Source organism: Prosopis cineraria, unplaced genomic scaffold (genome assembly GCF_029017545.1).
Source record: "Prosopis cineraria cultivar Desert tree isolate PC_DT_omini unplaced genomic scaffold, ASM2901754v1 PC1744, whole genome shotgun sequence".
NCBI classification, from domain to species: domain Eukaryota; kingdom Viridiplantae; phylum Streptophyta; class Magnoliopsida; order Fabales; family Fabaceae; genus Prosopis; species Prosopis cineraria.
Window position 1 is genome coordinate 10,905 of NW_026557069.1, and position 17,549 is coordinate 28,453.

The window sequence follows — 17,549 nt, forward strand, 5'->3', positions numbered from 1 at the left end:
ACAGAAAGCAACTACGTTATTCATGACATGATAGAATTTGTTACTCATTTTCACAGCAAGAAAATCCGATTCGTTGAATCATTAAACAGTTAAACTAATATTTTGACCAATTTAATAAAATGATTAATTTTTTACGCCTTTGATACGATTCAATTACAGCTTTGATGATTAACCCTTAAACCAGTGTCTTGATCAATTTAATGACTAATCCGATTTCAGTATTTTGCTTATTTTAAATTTATTTTACCAATCATTCTCAACAAGTCACCCAGTTTGTTACTACACGTACTGTCGATCGTTTCATAACAAACAAGCATGGAACTTGATGAAATGGTTACGAAACTGAAGATTCCATCAAGTAAAATAATGAAAAGATAACAAAGACGTTGAAAAGGCAAAACCAAAAACACGAGAAAAACCACACACAAGAACACACAACGCATTGGTTCTATGGGCTTCGTTTCATCATTTTCTGCAACAAACAACTCAAAACAGTTTCAGAAACCACAATATATATACACACACCATGTTTGGTTTCTTTGAAAATCAACAGAGAGAAATAAGAAATGGGTACGTGGAATAACAATGAAGTTGTGAGTGGTTTGATGATTATTGTTGTTGTGGTTGTGAATCTGATGATGGTGAGCTTGGAAGTGAAGGCACAGACACAGAGAGTTCCTGCTTTGTTTGTGTTTGGAGATTCATTGGTGGACGTTGGAAACAATAACTTGTTGAACACTTTGGCAAAGTCTAATTACTTTCCTTATGGAATTGATTTCAGAGGTGGTCCTACTGGTAGATTCTCCAATGGCTTCAACATTGCTGACTTCATTGGTAATTATTTTTATTAATCAAACTTTGCGATTATTTTATACATATATGTTGAGTCAGATCCTTATAATTTTCTGTGATTATTTTTATATATTATATTGGTTTAAAGTCTATCATATCTCTATTATACTTATAATTGAGATTTTAGGAGAAATTATTTATCAGTTAAATTAATATTTTTAATTTATAAAAAGCTTTATATATATCTAGTCTCTCCATCCAAAAAGAGAAAATTATAGTAATTTTAATTTTCTATAATAAAATTTCTCGCCATTACTCTTGGAATTTTTGTCCCTTACATTAAAATATTTCCCATGTTAAATTTTTTGTATTGTCTCTTATTATTTTCTTTAATTTTTCTATAAATTCCAATTATTTTATCCTTTTTTATTTTGCTTATCATTTTTACACTTTCTAACAAAAAATATGTGTGTCTTATTGTATGCATTGATTATTATTTTTCTTTTTGGAAAACGAAGTTTTTCTTGATGATTTTTATTGTTAATCCATTTGGTGATACATATTATTAAGTCAAGTTAATTAAAAAGTCATATTACTATTTGCTTTCTTTCTTTTGTTTTTTCCTCCCTTACTGAGTTCTACTTTTTCTGAAATCTATCATTAATTAGATCATTAATTTGAGAAAATATATTTTTGATGCATTTGAAATAAAAAAATGATTAAGATTAAGAATCTTTAAAGTTATTCAATTTTTTCTTAGAATAAAATTATTGTTATTGCATGCTTTGTTATCAGTTCTTAAGAAAGTTATTACCAGATTTAAAATAAAATTACAACTCTAACCAATCTTCTATTTTAAAAAAATTATCAATATCTTCCAAGATATGTATATCTCCCGTAGGCCTATGTATATTTAAAAAAAAAATCTTACACGTTTTAAGTTTTTTTTTTTTTTTTACTCTGATACATTTCAAGAGAGTAGATGTTAGAAAAATAAATACAACACTTAAAAATATTTTAAATAAAAAAAAAGTGGGAATATGTTCGCAGGAAACCTGTTAGGTGTCCCTCAAGCAGCAGCATTCGCAAACCCCACAACAAGGGGACCCACAATACTTAATGGAGTCAATTTTGCTTCTGGGGCTGCTGGCATTCTTCAAGAAACTGGCCGTCACTATGTACTGTACACTCCACTCTCTTCAGTATACGCTTTGAACTTTTCATTAATACTTTTATGAATAATAAAATTTTTAATCCTTCAAATTATTTTAATTATTAATTTAATTTTTTAAAATTAACTTTTATTAAATTCATTATTTATATTTGTCTCAATTATCAATTTAATTTTTATTATTTAAAAAATATAATACTATCAAAATTTATTGATATGAATAATAAAATAATGATGATAGTAAACACGTAAATTAATAACAAAATGTAATTATTTAAATTAGAAAAAACAGACCCGTGAATTTAAAAAAAAAATAAAAGAACAAAATACAACATAATGGATTACCTTAATAAAAATTAAATTGACTTAAAAGCTAATTTGTTCTCACATAACTATATATATACATATCAAGTCATTAACATATTTTACACATTAAATTTATTTAAAAGTCCATTTATGTTTGAAAATTTAAAGAATTAACATGATAATTTTAAAAAATATAAAAACCAAATCAATATTTGAGACAAATTTAAAAGATTAAAAGTTTCATTATCCTATACTTTTATTATTCAGGAAAATTTAATTTAAGTAATCACCATATTTTAGCCCAAAATGTTATATTTTACTTTGTACAACACTTAATTAAATTTGTACATTTTTTATACAATCATCTGATTTCTTACTATCTTAAAGATAAAAAGGTAGATCACATGCATTGCATGATAAAAGCCATACAATTCAAAACTTGTACTTCCTTTGTTTCAAAATAGTTGTTTTGTTATTTAAGGTTATGTATGCAAGATGCATGTTAAAAAATCCATTAAATAAGCGAAATTATAGATATTTACAATTACAATAAAATTTGACTAAAATGCCATTATAGTAAAATATTAAAAATATTTTATCTTGCCCAAAAATATAAAAAATATCGTTCCTCTTTATAAGTTCCACCTACAAAATACTTGATATTTGCTTAAAATTTTAAAATAAAATTAAAACTCTAAATTTAGGTTTTTTTTTATATTTAAAAATTCATTGATCCATTTAAACTCTATTTTGCATGTTAATGGAATCGAAATTCCAAGGAACATTAATTAGTTGTATAATATTTTGAACAGGGCGACAGGTTTAGCTTGAACCAGCAAGTGTTGAACTTTGAGAACACATTGAATCAATTGAGAACAATGATGAATGGAACAGCATTGAGCCAATACTTGGCCAAATCAATAGCAATTTTGGTGTTTGGAAGCAATGATTACATCAACAACTATCTCTTGCCCACACTATACAATTCCAGTTACCTTTACAATCCCCAACAGTTTGGCAATCTTCTCCTCAATAGCTATGCTCGTCAAATCCAGGTAATATATATCTTTTTTTTTTTTTTTGGAAGAATATCATTAAAGAACCGCTGAAAAAATTTAATATCTAACAAAAACTTTTAAGTAAACATCAACAATTAACAAGTGAAATTGTTTTCACAAGTATCCAATTTGTCCAAACCCTTCATTGATATTCTCCCTTCTTTTTTTCTCAGTAGCTGTTTTTGCATTCATATTCTAGTCACATTTTCCATTTCAAAATATCTTTCAAGCCAATATTTTGGTATTTGGTGCTAATTCAGATTCAAATATTATCAAACCCCAAATAAAAAATAGCCCCTTCAGCGTGATTTTATCATGTTTTAGTTGAAGAGCTTGATATCAAATACGCTTGAAAAAACACCCAAGTATTAAAAAAACATCAGTCAATCTAGACAGACGTACCTATATTGAAACACAGCCACACACACACAAGTATAGGTTTGAACCTATAACCTCCCTCACAAAGAGGGAGGATTTTATGCCACTGGATCCATAGGATTTGGCATTAAAACCCATGATCTGTTCCGTCTAGATTATCAGTTGTCCTTATCGATAATGAAGTTCGACCCCCATATCAGTTAGAAGTAGTGAAGTACGTGTATGAGTGCAGACAGGTAGCTTCACCATTTAGGTACTACTTTTGTTAGGTAATTTTTATAGTTGGTTTAGTCAGAAAACCAATATATATATATATATATATATATCAACAATTGATTTTGTGCAGTGATGTAGATATCAAATACATTTGGCAATATACCTAGACATTAAGGATTTATTAGGAGCTGCATTATTGAATATGGAAGTGTTGGGATTTGCAGGCACTATACAGTTTAGGGCTAAGGAAGTTCTTCCTAGCAGGAGTAGGACCACTGGGATGCATTCCAAACCAACGAGCAAGTGCCCCACCAGGAAGGTGTGCAGATGGCGTGAACCAGATGCTTGGGACCTTCAATGAAGGCCTGAGAGCAATGGTTGACCAGCTCAACAAGAACCATCCTGATGCCATGTTTGTCTATGGCAATACTTATGCTGTTTTTGGTGATATCCTCAATAACCCTGCCGCCTACTGTAAGATTTCTAATCTCATCTTAAACAACTTGTGTCTATATTAATTTAGATCCTCTTGAATCTTACACATGTGAAGTGTCTCTATAATCTGTCAGAGATAGAGAGTATGTACAAGACTCACTGCCTCATTTTCTTTCTTATTCTCACTTCAGATTCAGAGACAATCAACAGATTTTTCTTTCAAATTTAAAAGTTACGACTTTTGTTTGTGTGTATCCTTTGAAGTTTGTAAATGATTTTGATCTTACTGGCACAAGAAACACATGCATACCTATGAAACAGAAAGAGACCATAATAACTTATAGGATTATGGTGCAAAAATAACTAAAAACTTTAAGGATCGGAAAATGTTGGGTATTTTATAAAATTAATGGTTACCCATACACCATTGTTGTCTTAAGGATATCAAAGCTTTTGGAGAAAAAATTTATGAGTATTTTTGCACTTTGACCCTAGTTTATAAGGTTTCCTTTCTACTGTCTCTCCCACGCACATTTTAAAAGTGCTTCAAAGACTTCTGTTTATGCAGTCTAAAGTGCGCATATGATCCTTAAACAACCTGCCTGCATATTGATTTTGATTTTCTAAGGTATGAAATCTGTGAAGGGCCAATCAAATAGAGACTGCGGTAAGTAAAATTTAAAACTCCCTCTTTTTTGTCTCTTTATTTTAGATGTACTTCACATGCTCCATTTCGTATGTCACATCCAAAGTGTATATATAATCCCATTTTAAACATGGACCCGGCTTCTCTCAATGCATTAGAGAGAAGCCTCCTCTGCCTCTCCTTTGAGGCAGAGGCTTAATCTAAACTGTCAAGATTTAATCTGAACAGTCCAGATTTAATATTTCTATTTTTTATTTTTTATTTATATTTTTAAAATAAAAAATATATGAAAATTGTAAAAAAAATTAATAATATATTTATCAATCTAGACAGTCTAGATTTAATATATTCTATTTTTTATTTTTTATTTATATTTTTAAAATAAAAATATATGAAAATTGTAAAAAAATTAATAAATATATTTATCAATCTGACAGTCCAGATTTAATATAGATGGTCCAAATTTAATATTAATTTTTTAATAAATTTACTGCTCTATTCAGAATATATTTACACTGTTCAAAATATATCTAAAAAAGTCAATTTAAATTTTTTATATTAAATTTGAATCATCTATATTAAATCTGAACTGTCATATGTTTATTAAATTTTTTTTTACAATTTTTATATATTTTTTATTTTAAAAATATAAATAAAAATTAAAAAATTAAATCTATCTAAAAGTCCAAATTTCCCTCTGCCTCAAAGGCTTCTCTTAAAGGAGAGAAGCCGAGTCCTTTAAACATCTTGTTAATTTAAATTCTAAGTGTGAAATCCCTCATCTCTCGAGCAGAGTGACAAAATATGTAGGAATATTAGACTCACTTAAAATTTTACCCCTTCTCTCTCCCTCCCTCTCACTCACTCTTGAGAGACACTCCGCAAACTTCAAGCATTAGGATCTAAATTTTTGAGATTGTGGGGGTGTGTGTCCTCTTCTCACATAAAAGGATATGATAAATTAATTTGACCACAATGGTACTATGGCGATGTTGTGCAGCATTCAGTGTGATTGATAGAGGCTGCTGTGGAATGGGAAGGAACCAAGGGCAAATAACATGTCTTCCATTTCAAGTTCCATGTCCAAACAGAAGCCAATATGTGTTTTGGGATGCCTTCCATCCAACACAATCTGCAGCATATGTCTTCTCTTGGAGAGCTGTTAATGGCCCACCTTCTGATTCTTATCCCATTAATATTCAGCAGATGGCTCTTCTTTAGCTATCTGCACACTCTGGCCAAAATGTACCAAAACTATCTGTACTAGCAAGCTCTATTTCCCTGGCAGAATAAAGTAATAATATAGATCGTATTTCTCTATCACTCATTTCAGTTTCTATATATATATATATACACACACATATAAGCATCTAAATAATAAAGTTAGAATTTTAGAACCTGCACGTTATATGTGCACCGGGCAAAATACAAGAGTCTACAATCATTTCACCAAATAATCACTAGCATCTTGATTTTCACAATCATAAAATATTGATAAATTAGTTAGGGTCTGATGTGCTTCACACAAGATAATATTGGACCCATCAGACTTGTATCAAAATTAACTAGACTATGAGCGCCATGTTTTATATGAAATTTGATGTGAACTAGATTATTTATGATTATGAATAATGCGACTTCATTCATACTTGTATATATTAATATATCACATTACCCAAACACGTCGAGTATCAAATGCTAAAGATTGATTGCAAAGAATCCAAAAGATAGATGACCTGGAAAATTCCGCTTGCTACTACGGAAGCTTGTGGAGGCCACTTTCAAATGACCATAAACAAAACGGCTTCCTATTACTACCATCCCAATATATATGATCCCCTTCCAATTAATAGACGAAGACTGCATACAAAAGAAGATATAAATGGCAGTCACAAACCATTGGAACTTACATGGCAGAACCAACTGATTATGATGCATCTTCATGATAAAGGTAAAGCCCTAGCCCAAAGCGTGCACAAGCTCGACGAAAAGCCATAGCTTCTGCTTTCTGTAAAGGATCTCCATAACTTGTGTCATCCAATTCAGCAGTACCAGTTGACTCTCTATAAATCTACAGAACAAGGGGGCATTACGGATGAAAAAACAATAATGTGAAGAAGAAAAGTTCAACATAAATTATAGCAGCATAATGCCTAGTGCCTCAATAACTGGAGCATATTTTTCCTTCAGTGACTACACAGAAAGATTAAATAAGAATGAGTTTCAAACATGGATGTGTAAATACATGAATTTCAAAAGCAAAGATGCAAAAAATAATGCACACTCAACTTAAACAGGTTTGATGTTTACAAGTAGAAAGTATAAAGAACGAACCATGCTGTCCTTGCGTGACATTGTCTAAGTGTTTAAGTAGGACGACTAAATCATTATTTTTATAAATACCCAGCCCTGTGAAGCTCGGTATATGCATACTTGCATAGCACTCATGTTTAGCCAATGTTGCAGGCATATGACCTCACCTACTACTTTTGATTAACATTTTCAATATAAGAAATTATCAATATTAGACATCTTGTTTTTGTATATTGATTAAAATGCTCAAATCTTGTCACCAAAAAAACTGCTCAAATCAAACCCAATAGTCAAGATATAAAAAGATGAGGGAAAAAAATTATCAATATCCAATAACAGAGTACTTCATGTACAGGTTCAGTAGACTCCCATCAATGAATACGCTCGATGTATAAGAGAATTGATGTAACTATTTAATGGCTCCACTATCTTAAGTTATTCCTTTAACAGCTAAATTGTCATGGCCATCTACATTCTTGCCATTGTGAAATGCTCTTTCCAATCTCCATTGACTCTTTAGCTGTACGCACGTTATTTATACCACCTATAGATAATAGAGAAACTGGGCTCGACTTGAATAGTCATCTAAAATAGGAAACCTGCTTCATGTTTCTACTTTCAATTGCAATCCTGAGTATTTTAAAAGAATGACGCATGAAGAAGGCATTCCCATATGCATTTGATTTGAAAGATATACACATTTTGTTACTAAAACCATCGTACATCTAGGTTTTAAGGGTTAAACCAAGGAGTAAAAGTGCAATGTGATAACTTATATGGTACAAGAAGAACACAAATAGTAGAAAATAGTTAATCAAGCTGACTAATGTAGCAAGTTTTAAGGAAGGACAGCCTTCAGTTATATGTTAGCTTGTGTGCATGTGTTCAAAGAAGAGCCATTCAAACAATGAGATACACGTCACGAAGGATTTATTGTTTGCCCATATGCTATAGACCCAACTTCTAAGTCCAAGACACTTTCTATATGTGTGGAAATTCATGTTTCTACTTTATATACGAGGAAGAAACTCTTCAATTTATAATTAAGCATTAAAAAGAAAAAATTTGAGAAGATATAGTAAATGTTTTCCTACCAATCAAGAAAGTTTTGCTTCTTTTAATATTTTATTTGTAGAACAATTAGCATGCAAAACACGAATTTTGATGATCAAATTTTTCTTTCAGTTACAAAAGGAGAATTTGAGTTTTCGACCACTACACTAACCCTACCGAACCCATACCACTGGAGCTAGCCTCAAGCTCAAGTGGCTAGTGATGAAATTATTTTTTAAAGACAGAAATATCACGTATAATAAAAAAATAATAGCAATTCACAGCATGAAATCAAACAAAAATTTGAAAATACATGTTGGGGAACAAATTAAAAAAAAAAAAAAAAGTATGATGCCAGTATCAAAAGTGAAACAGAAAATTGAGTTACGTAACTTGAAGGCAAAAGAATTGATACCTCTGCATCAGTGCCATAAAGGGTCACGCGATAAACTACCGAGACAGTCTTGCCATCAGCACCGTAGCTGATATTTCGAACTTCACCAGACCACTCTATGAGAAATTATAATATTATAGATTTCATTGTGATAGACATTTCAACAAATCAGATATCCAAAAATAAAATCATCATTTAAAGTACGATAAGACTATCTGCTTACCAGCAGCATGTAAGTTCATAATACGGTTGACGACATGCCTGTACAAGAAATAACACAGCAATAGGAAAATAAGGTAAACTAACGAGGGCGGGGTTTAATCTACTACATTAACAAGACCCAACAGGACGATAGCAGATGACTACTTCACACTATTATTAGAACAGAAAATAAAAGATGATAAACAACGATACCCACATACCAAGACACAGGATACCAAAATTTGAATGAATATACTTTTATATTATTTTCATTTTTCCTGGGATCTAGACAAGGAGAATACTGGAAGTTTAAAAACAAAAAAATGGGAATACCAGGGAATGTATTTAATAGGGAACCCATCTTTCTCAACGCGAGTTTTGATTAATGAATCAGGGACTTTCTTGTTCAGCTCCTTAAGTATTTCAGAGAGGGGCCTGCTGATTCCAGAGGTAGGAACGACGTCACCGTTATCGTCGCGGAGTCTTTCACTCTCTGTTGCAGAAGCAGAAGTAAAAGAAGATGATTTGGGATAAAAGCGCCAATAGCTTAGAGGAAGGACCGGTTTCGACTTGGAAGACGAAACAGAAGAAGCAGACGTTGATGATGAGAGCGCTCGAGCAAGAGATTTCAATCTGAGAGAAGAAAACGCCATTTTCTTTTGGGTTCACTCTGAAAACTGGACCAGGCGCACTAATTTTGGGGGTTCGAAGGGGTTTTGTCTTCCTAAGGCTTTTTAAATTCCACTTTGGTCCTTTTGCACTCCCCGCCATTTCTATCGTGAATGGATTTAATCAATTAAATTAACGGCGCATTTATTTAAAATTAAAAAAAGTTAAATAGTTTAGATATTTTATAAAAAAAATTATTTGTAAAAATTTTATAATAAGCAGACATTATTTTATATTTAATTAAAATGATAAAAAAGTGATTATTAATTAGTTATTTTTAAATTTTATAATATCTTAAATGATTTATTATTATATTATTTTAAAATATTATATTATATTATTATATAAATGATTTATTATTATGTTATTTTAAAATTTTGTGATATCTTCATATATCCTGCTTCTTTAACACATTCTTTTTCATCTACTACATTAAATTATTTTTAAAATTACTTAAAATAGCTTCTTAAAATAATCAGAGATATGTTTTTCATATTTTGATTTTTTTCAAAAGTTTAAACAAATATAATAAAAATTCACAAAATAAATTTTTTTTCAAAAATAAGTTATTTTTCATAAAATAAGCTAAAACAAACTGGCCCTAAATTAAATAACTATGACTTCAACCTTTAAAAAATTATTATAAATATAGTATTTTTAACTAATTCTTATTTTAGAAAATATTTAATTTAATTATTAAAATTATCTACTCTTTTTATACCTACCTTAATTTAATTTAATATAGTAACTTAATCATAAATAAATTAAGATAATTGAACTAATTGAGCAGTAAATTGGTTTGGCAAGAAAAGAGGTTCTTAGTACATAATTAAACTTTATGAAGCTTGCATATATGAATTGGTTTTTGAGTAAAGCTATCTTGAGCCTTTGACATGCTCTAAAAAATTCAGCTTAGACATGAGGATTGAGCTATGGCATTGGACAAGGACTATATCCTCTTGTTATGAACTTATGATGCCTCTTGGTACTATATCCTCGATCAAAATTGTGACTTCAACCTAACAGAATACATTAAGGAAATCCCCATTAGTATATAGGTTTAGAGACAACAGATTGGGATTTTGCCAAAGGTATGGTATGGACTACATGAGATAAGATGATGAAATGTGGATATGAGGAATGTATAGAGGCAACATTCAAAACATTAGCCATTAGCTCTATCCCACTTCCTAAAGTGAAGATCTTATAAAGAAGAAGAGATGAGGAAATTAAGACAAAGAATAGAAGTAAATTGTTAAATGTCTCCCTCGGGATATCTAGTGTTGGACTTTGAGTTGATTTTAGATCAGGAAAAATGTTGTATGATGAAAAAGTAAGCTCCCTGTCTATCTCTAATTATTAGAACGCTTGTCACCTGGTTGCTCTTAATGCTAGAAGAGCAAAAGGTGCCAGCAGTAAATAACAATGTTGATTGTTGAAGAGGAACCTTATTTAAAACCATAGGGAGGGAGACTAGTTATGGGAGAACAAGTATAACTACACCCTCTAGGGTCTATGAGATGAAATGAATGACATATCAAATGCAATTTCATTTGAATCTATTTTAGAAGAAATGCCTAACAATGAGCTAGTAGTAGTGAAAGGAGTCAGTAAAGGAGAAGAATTCAATAAAGTCAACCATCTAGATCTCCCAACAAAGAAGAAATTATAGAGAGATAGATAAAGTAATAGTACAGTACCCCCTACCCAAAATAATATCCTGTGATTTAGAAAATAATGTAAAGTGAGTTTGAGAATGCTACATGATATTACCAAGTTGTTATTAAATATTGATCTTGACTCTCAAGCATGTGTCAATAAACATTGATATGTTATGTGTAACATTCTAGATTTAATTCTTGAATTAAGTAAACTAATCAAGGATAATTAGATGAAATTGAGTATTAATTTGTGTGAGGGTAGTTAGAAACAATGGGCTTATTGGATTTGGGTCTAGAAGGCAATTGGGCCATCTAGACTCAAATTTAGGAGAGAAGAAATTTGGCCCACTACACGCTTTGCCATGGCATAATGCATTTACGCTGTGGCGTAATGTTGAAAATTAAATTTTTAAAAAAGATGAAAAAATGATTGAACAAAAAGAGAGAAACAAGAAATAAAGAGAGGGCGATAAAGAGAGTATTTGCTTTGTTAAAGCATCAAATTTTGCTCCTTTTTTTAGACATTTTAAAAGTAAGATTTGAGATTGGGAGATGATGATTTTCAGAATTAGGACTATGGGTCTAAACCTATCAACCAAATGGAATTAATGGGGGTTGTTTAATCTTTCTATACCTAGATGTAAAGTTTTTATAAGTTTGCAAGTTTGGGTCTAGTGTTTTCAATGTACCTTAGACACTTTGATGATGAAGTGGATATTATTTAAGCTAATGAGAGCTAAATGGAGTTAATGATATTTAACAAACTCATTAGATGTGAGATAGTGCTTGTAATTGGAAAGTTTGGTTGTTAAAGTGAGTTTAAAAGATAGAAGCGGTGTTTTTGGGTAATATTAGTAATGAATATTGCTATAAATTGTAGATTAAACTAGTGGTGCTCCATTTGAGCTCAACTCTAGCTCAAAAGCAAATGGTATTAAGAGTAACCTTTGAGTACTTAAAGATTTGAAATAATTAGGAGAAATCTATTTCATGCTATTATGTGTTTGAATAATTGTAGGTTTTTGTGAACTTGAATTTATGTTTTATTATACACACACACATATGTGTATATATAACTCTATGAATGTGTATATTGACTTCATTTAGAAAAAAGGTAAGCAAGGTCTTTTAAATTATTATAAATATGAAATATAGAAACAATGCTTTTAAACTCTTTGAGTTAGTAAATTTGATGAATATGAGTATAATAAAAATGACATTGCGATATGCTATGTGATTTAGCATGTGGTGTTTTGCATGATCATATTGATCACAAGAGTTCCCTTATTAGAGTAATGATTTGTGTTCACGTGAATCATACTAACGTCGTGAGGCCTCAGTGTTAGGATTATATTTTACCCGTAAAACCCACCAAGCGATGGTGGTAAAAGGGCTTACCTTTTAATCTAAACTAGCAAAGTTGATAATAGGGTCTTGTGACACCCTTATGTTTAAGATGAGAGATCCATAGTGGATCCATGGCCTGAGAATGAGTATAGGGCCTTGGCTGGGCCACCCCCATGACTGGAAAGCTTGGACTAACTCAATCATATAGGTTTAGCTCATAGTTATCTTGTAGCCCATAGATTCTATCATCAATGATGGAGGTTTGGAGAGAACGATGATCATACATTACATTGAGTTATGTGATTAATGATGATAAAAGGTTTATAATTTCTCACTTTTCATGCTTGAGATTATTTGACTTGCATGAGCATATTTTATATTACCTTGATTATTAAGTAGTTGTACTCACCCCTTGCTTAACATTTCACGGGTGCTAGCTCAGGTCCGAATAAAGGAAAGACACCGGACACTTAGGAACTCGACTTCCTACTGTATAGCCTCATATTATGATAATGCCAACTTGGATAATCATTTTGAGTACTTGCACTATTGTATGCAATTAAGGTTGATTGTTGGTATTTTATGTCCTAAATCAAATTGTATGAGTTGTTAATGTTCGATCAAGGCCGAAATATTGGTGCAAGTATACTTTGAGTTACTAGTATGATTCTAAATGATGATTTTGATTAATTTAAATGATGATTACCTTCCCTTACTTTTTGATTAAATTGGGGTTGAGGAGTGAAAATAAGATCTGAATTGTATTTTGTGTGTTGTGATATGTTACAGAAGTTGTCCTAGGTCTTTTGAGTATAGCCTAAATGGTTGTGTGAGAATCTAGCACTTGAAATGACTTTTGGAGACCCTATTTGTAAAAATGTTTAAATTGAGTTAGTTTATGTTTGGTTGTCCAACTTTGTGATATAATATAATTTGACAATGGAACTCCTGCGATTAAATAGTTTATAAAATAAGCTTTCTGTAGGTATCTAGATAAATCATCTCAATCAGATATTGGATGAATATTTGGGACACGTTAGAAGTTCGGCATAAAGTTTACCATGATAGCATGTTGCTATTATGGGTTCTGCTTTTTACATCACGGTGTAAAATATGTATGTGCAACATAATGCTAAAATGATAAGTATGCTTGCTATGTCATATGCTGCGGTGCATGTGCACTAGTCCTCAATGTATTATGTCAAAAATGTTGTTTTGGCTCTTTTGACCTAAATTGATTTGTTATTGTATCTTGTATGATTTTTCATGCTTCTTATTGTTTAATCTCTAATTTTCAATCAAGGTTTGAGCTTAAACATTTTAAATAAATGATTTTGAAAAATAATTTATTTAACTTTCTTTCATGTTAATTATTTGAAACAATTAGCTCCTAAATACGATGAGACTGTGTTATGTATGATTTTTTAGTAATGTCAAAGTAGACTTTACATTATGCAATTGAGCAAGAAATATTATTCGACATGATCACATATGTATGGGTGGAAGTTTACTCTATAGGAGTTAGATAGATCCACATGATAATACCAACATCGTGAATGGCCTTAATGCTTGATCTACTATCTTTTATTGTCATCATCCTATAGGAAATGGCATAGGTCGGGTATTGCCTTGCATCACCAACTTCTTATAGGGAATTGGTATAGGGTCGAGCACATGACACCCCTTAGATTTGGTAAAGAAGGAATCCATGATTTGAGAATGCATATGGAAGCCTTTGACCAAGTTATCTCTCACAGTTGGAGAAATTAGACTAGCTCTATTTGTACTATTAACTCATGAATTCAATCAAAGATACGGGAGATTGTAAGGGTGGTGCATTGAGAAATTATTTTATAACGTGTTTGAGTAATTTGACGTATTGTTTGTGAATATGGCTACTTTGCATAGTCATAAATGTTCTCTTGTGTGTGACTAATTTAGTTATTTGGTTATTGAATATTTCGACCACACCCCCCCGCAGATTAACATTTTGTAGGAGACAATCCAAGTAAGAGTAAAAGAGAGGCTTGCGATGCTAGAAACAATTAATTTAATTGAATGTCTTGACTTTTACTATTATAAAAATACATTTCTAAGTTGCTAATATAATGTCAATTTTAGGGGAAAAACTGATGTAAAATAGGCAGTGGTAATTTTATAATTTCTAGAAGGTATTTTACATCTGTTTCCGACACAATTGACGTAAAAAACATTTTTCATGTCAATTATAAAAGGAACTGATATGGAAAACTTAATTTAAAAAATTTTTAATTTTCCACATCAATTTCAAAATAAATGATGTGGAATATCATGGTTTTTTTTTTTTCAAATTGAGATGATATCTAAATTTAAAATTTGAAGAATGCCAAATGTAACTCTTCAGTTCCATTTCACCTTGGTTGTTCAAGTCCATGATGCAACTCTCCTCTCCTCTCTTCTTCTTCCTTTCTCACAAAACTTCCATCTTTCTCCTCCCTCTACCATCAGAGGTCCCATCAGTCACTGTTCTACAGCCATTATGCCTTCTCACCCTTTGCCATCATTATTGCCGCTTGGGTTCTATCGGCATGCATCTTCTATTTCTCCTCATTTGAAACAAAATTGAAGAGTAAACTTTTCTCCTTCATCTCTCTATTTCCCTTCAATCAAAGTGCCCTTCCCTTCCTCTTCAACTCTCTCGATCATAGCTGGTGCATGGGTTGCCATGGATGGTGCATTGTTGATCATCAGTGCATGGGTCTCTACTTATGGGCCTTCTCCTTGCCATTTCAACTTAGGGTGTAGGTATTGCTCATATTCTTCCCATCTTCCTTTTTTATAAGAGAGTTTTTGGCTAACTCTTCTACTATAATTCTTTATTTTCCTTATTTTTATTACCTATTGGTATTGTGATCAGTTTATTTAATTGAATATTTATATAGTTAGGTATTTTAATAGATGAATTTATATAAAATTGCTATTGATGTTAGATTAATTATGTATTTTTGGAGGTATTAAAAATAAAGGGAAACTATGCCAAAATTTAAAAATTAAACAAAATCTTATCTTAAAGTAGTCATTGCTATTAAATTGAAGTCCTTTTAATGTTTTATAGATAAATTTGAGTATTTAGATTATTGGGTTGATTTAGTTTAGCATTGCGATTGATCTCGAATTAATTATATATTTTTGGGAGGTCATAAAAGTAAGGGGAAACAAACAAAATATTTTTTAAAAAATACACTTATAATATTGCTTTTATAAGAAAACTGATGTGAAAATTCTACTTTATATATCTTATTTTTTTAATCGATGTGGAAAATCTACTTTCTCTACTATGATCCTTTTTACTTCCATTTTTTTTAACTGAAAAGGTCCAAAACAACTTATTTAAAACGTCTTTTTGCATAATGTTTATTTTGTGTAACTGAATGATATTTACAACTAAGGTTTAATTATGTCACTTGCATGTAGTTACACATCTATTGACTTGGCATTTTTTGTGCACTTTGGGCCATCATAGGAGTTTGCCCCAAAGTAACTTTCAATTGGGTCAAATACCTATGCAAGTATATATGTATGTTTAAATTGGATTCGTACTACTTGGATGATTTATGATGTTGTTTAGTAAAAATGTTATGTTTTCACACTCTTCTAAATTGTGGTCATTGAGTGGTCAAATTGTTTGTCATGATGATTTTGATCTATGTAGTTGTTTAGCATGATGCTTTGAATTAACAAGTAGCATTGGTGAATTATATTAACAAGTTAAATTTGAGTTTTAATAAATCATTTTAAATGAATATATATCTATATATATATAAAAGTTATTGTCAACAATTTTGCTAGTGAATTAGAAAGTAGTATTAGTTATTAACAAGTTAAATTAGGATTTTAACAAGTCACCTAGATTGATAATGTTAAGGTATTGTCAACAAGTTTCGCTAGTGAGTTAACAATTAACAATAGTAAAATTAACAAGTTAAAGTTTTAACAAATCACTAGGATTGATTTTATAGAAGGTACTACCAACAAGTTTTGTTGGTGAATTAACAATTATCATTAATAATAAAAATAACATTTTTAACGAGTTTACTTATCCCTTGTTTAGTAGTTTGGTGTGTGTTATATATTATATTTGATACTACATAATTAAAAAGCATTATTGGCTTAATGGTTATTATGCCTTGGTACACCAAGAGGTCTTAGGTTCCAACCCCTTAGCCACCTAGGGGTATTTATCTTTTGGTAGCTACTACCCACTATGGGGCTGGTGGTTGGCCATCGACAATGACATTCTGGTAAGATAGAATTTTTAAAAAAAAATAATTAATAAAGAGTATTATGGTCATTTCTCTTTAAAAGTTATTTTCAACTTAGTCTCTTCATCCTATAATGAATTTTCATAATTCATTACCTGATTCAAAACAGAATTAATATGTAAATGGACCCTAAACTATAAGTCTAGGGGCAATTTAAAGCCTACACTCATAATTAGTATGTTTTGAATCTTGAACAATTAAAGTCAGTGCGTACTCACCCCTATCGTTAATTTGAAAACTAATGCTTGTCACTTTCAAACATAGTAGGCCCCATTCTCTATATATGAGTTCTCTAGCTTTCCTCCTCCCCTCCCTTCTCTCTATTTGTCCACATTCTTGACCTCTTGTACCTCTCTTCTATTCTCATGCTTCATCATTGTCTTATCCTCAACCTCAACAACGATCTTTTAGGCCTGCAACTTGGTGGTGGCATTCGAGCTCCTCTTCTCAACCTGCACCTTCTCAAGCTAGCTTCTTCTTCCCTCATTTCATCTCAACGAAGAGATCATCATCATCATGTTAGTCACCACCAAAACCTCAACTTATTTTGCAATCAACAAGTCCCAAACACATCACTGCAGTACTTTAGGTTCAAGTTTGGGTTGAGA

At 31.0% G+C, this 17,549-nt stretch overlaps 2 protein-coding genes across 2 annotated transcripts; one reads left to right on the forward strand and one right to left on the reverse strand.

Annotated features, from left to right (window-relative positions):
- Positions 1-605: 605 nt before the first annotated feature.
- LOC129300778 (GDSL esterase/lipase At1g71250-like) lies at positions 606-6,651 on the forward strand. The gene is made up of 5 exons (XM_054939372.1): positions 606-834; positions 1,843-1,970; positions 3,082-3,324; positions 4,146-4,395; positions 6,003-6,651. Exons 1-5 carry the CDS (start codon positions 606-608, stop codon positions 6,221-6,223), a joined length of 1,071 nt encoding a protein of 356 aa, XP_054795347.1. The 3' UTR covers positions 6,224-6,651.
- A 35-nt stretch (positions 6,652-6,686) lies between these two features.
- Positions 6,687-9,676, reverse strand: LOC129300779 (DNA repair RAD52-like protein 1, mitochondrial). Its single transcript, XM_054939374.1, has 4 exons — positions 9,297-9,676; positions 8,986-9,023; positions 8,784-8,878; positions 6,687-7,073 (listed from the first exon to the last, which is right to left on the reverse strand). Exons 1-4 carry the CDS (start codon positions 9,614-9,616, stop codon positions 6,930-6,932), a joined length of 597 nt encoding a protein of 198 aa, XP_054795349.1. The 5' UTR covers positions 9,617-9,676; the 3' UTR covers positions 6,687-6,929.
- Positions 9,677-17,549: the final 7,873 nt, after the last annotated feature.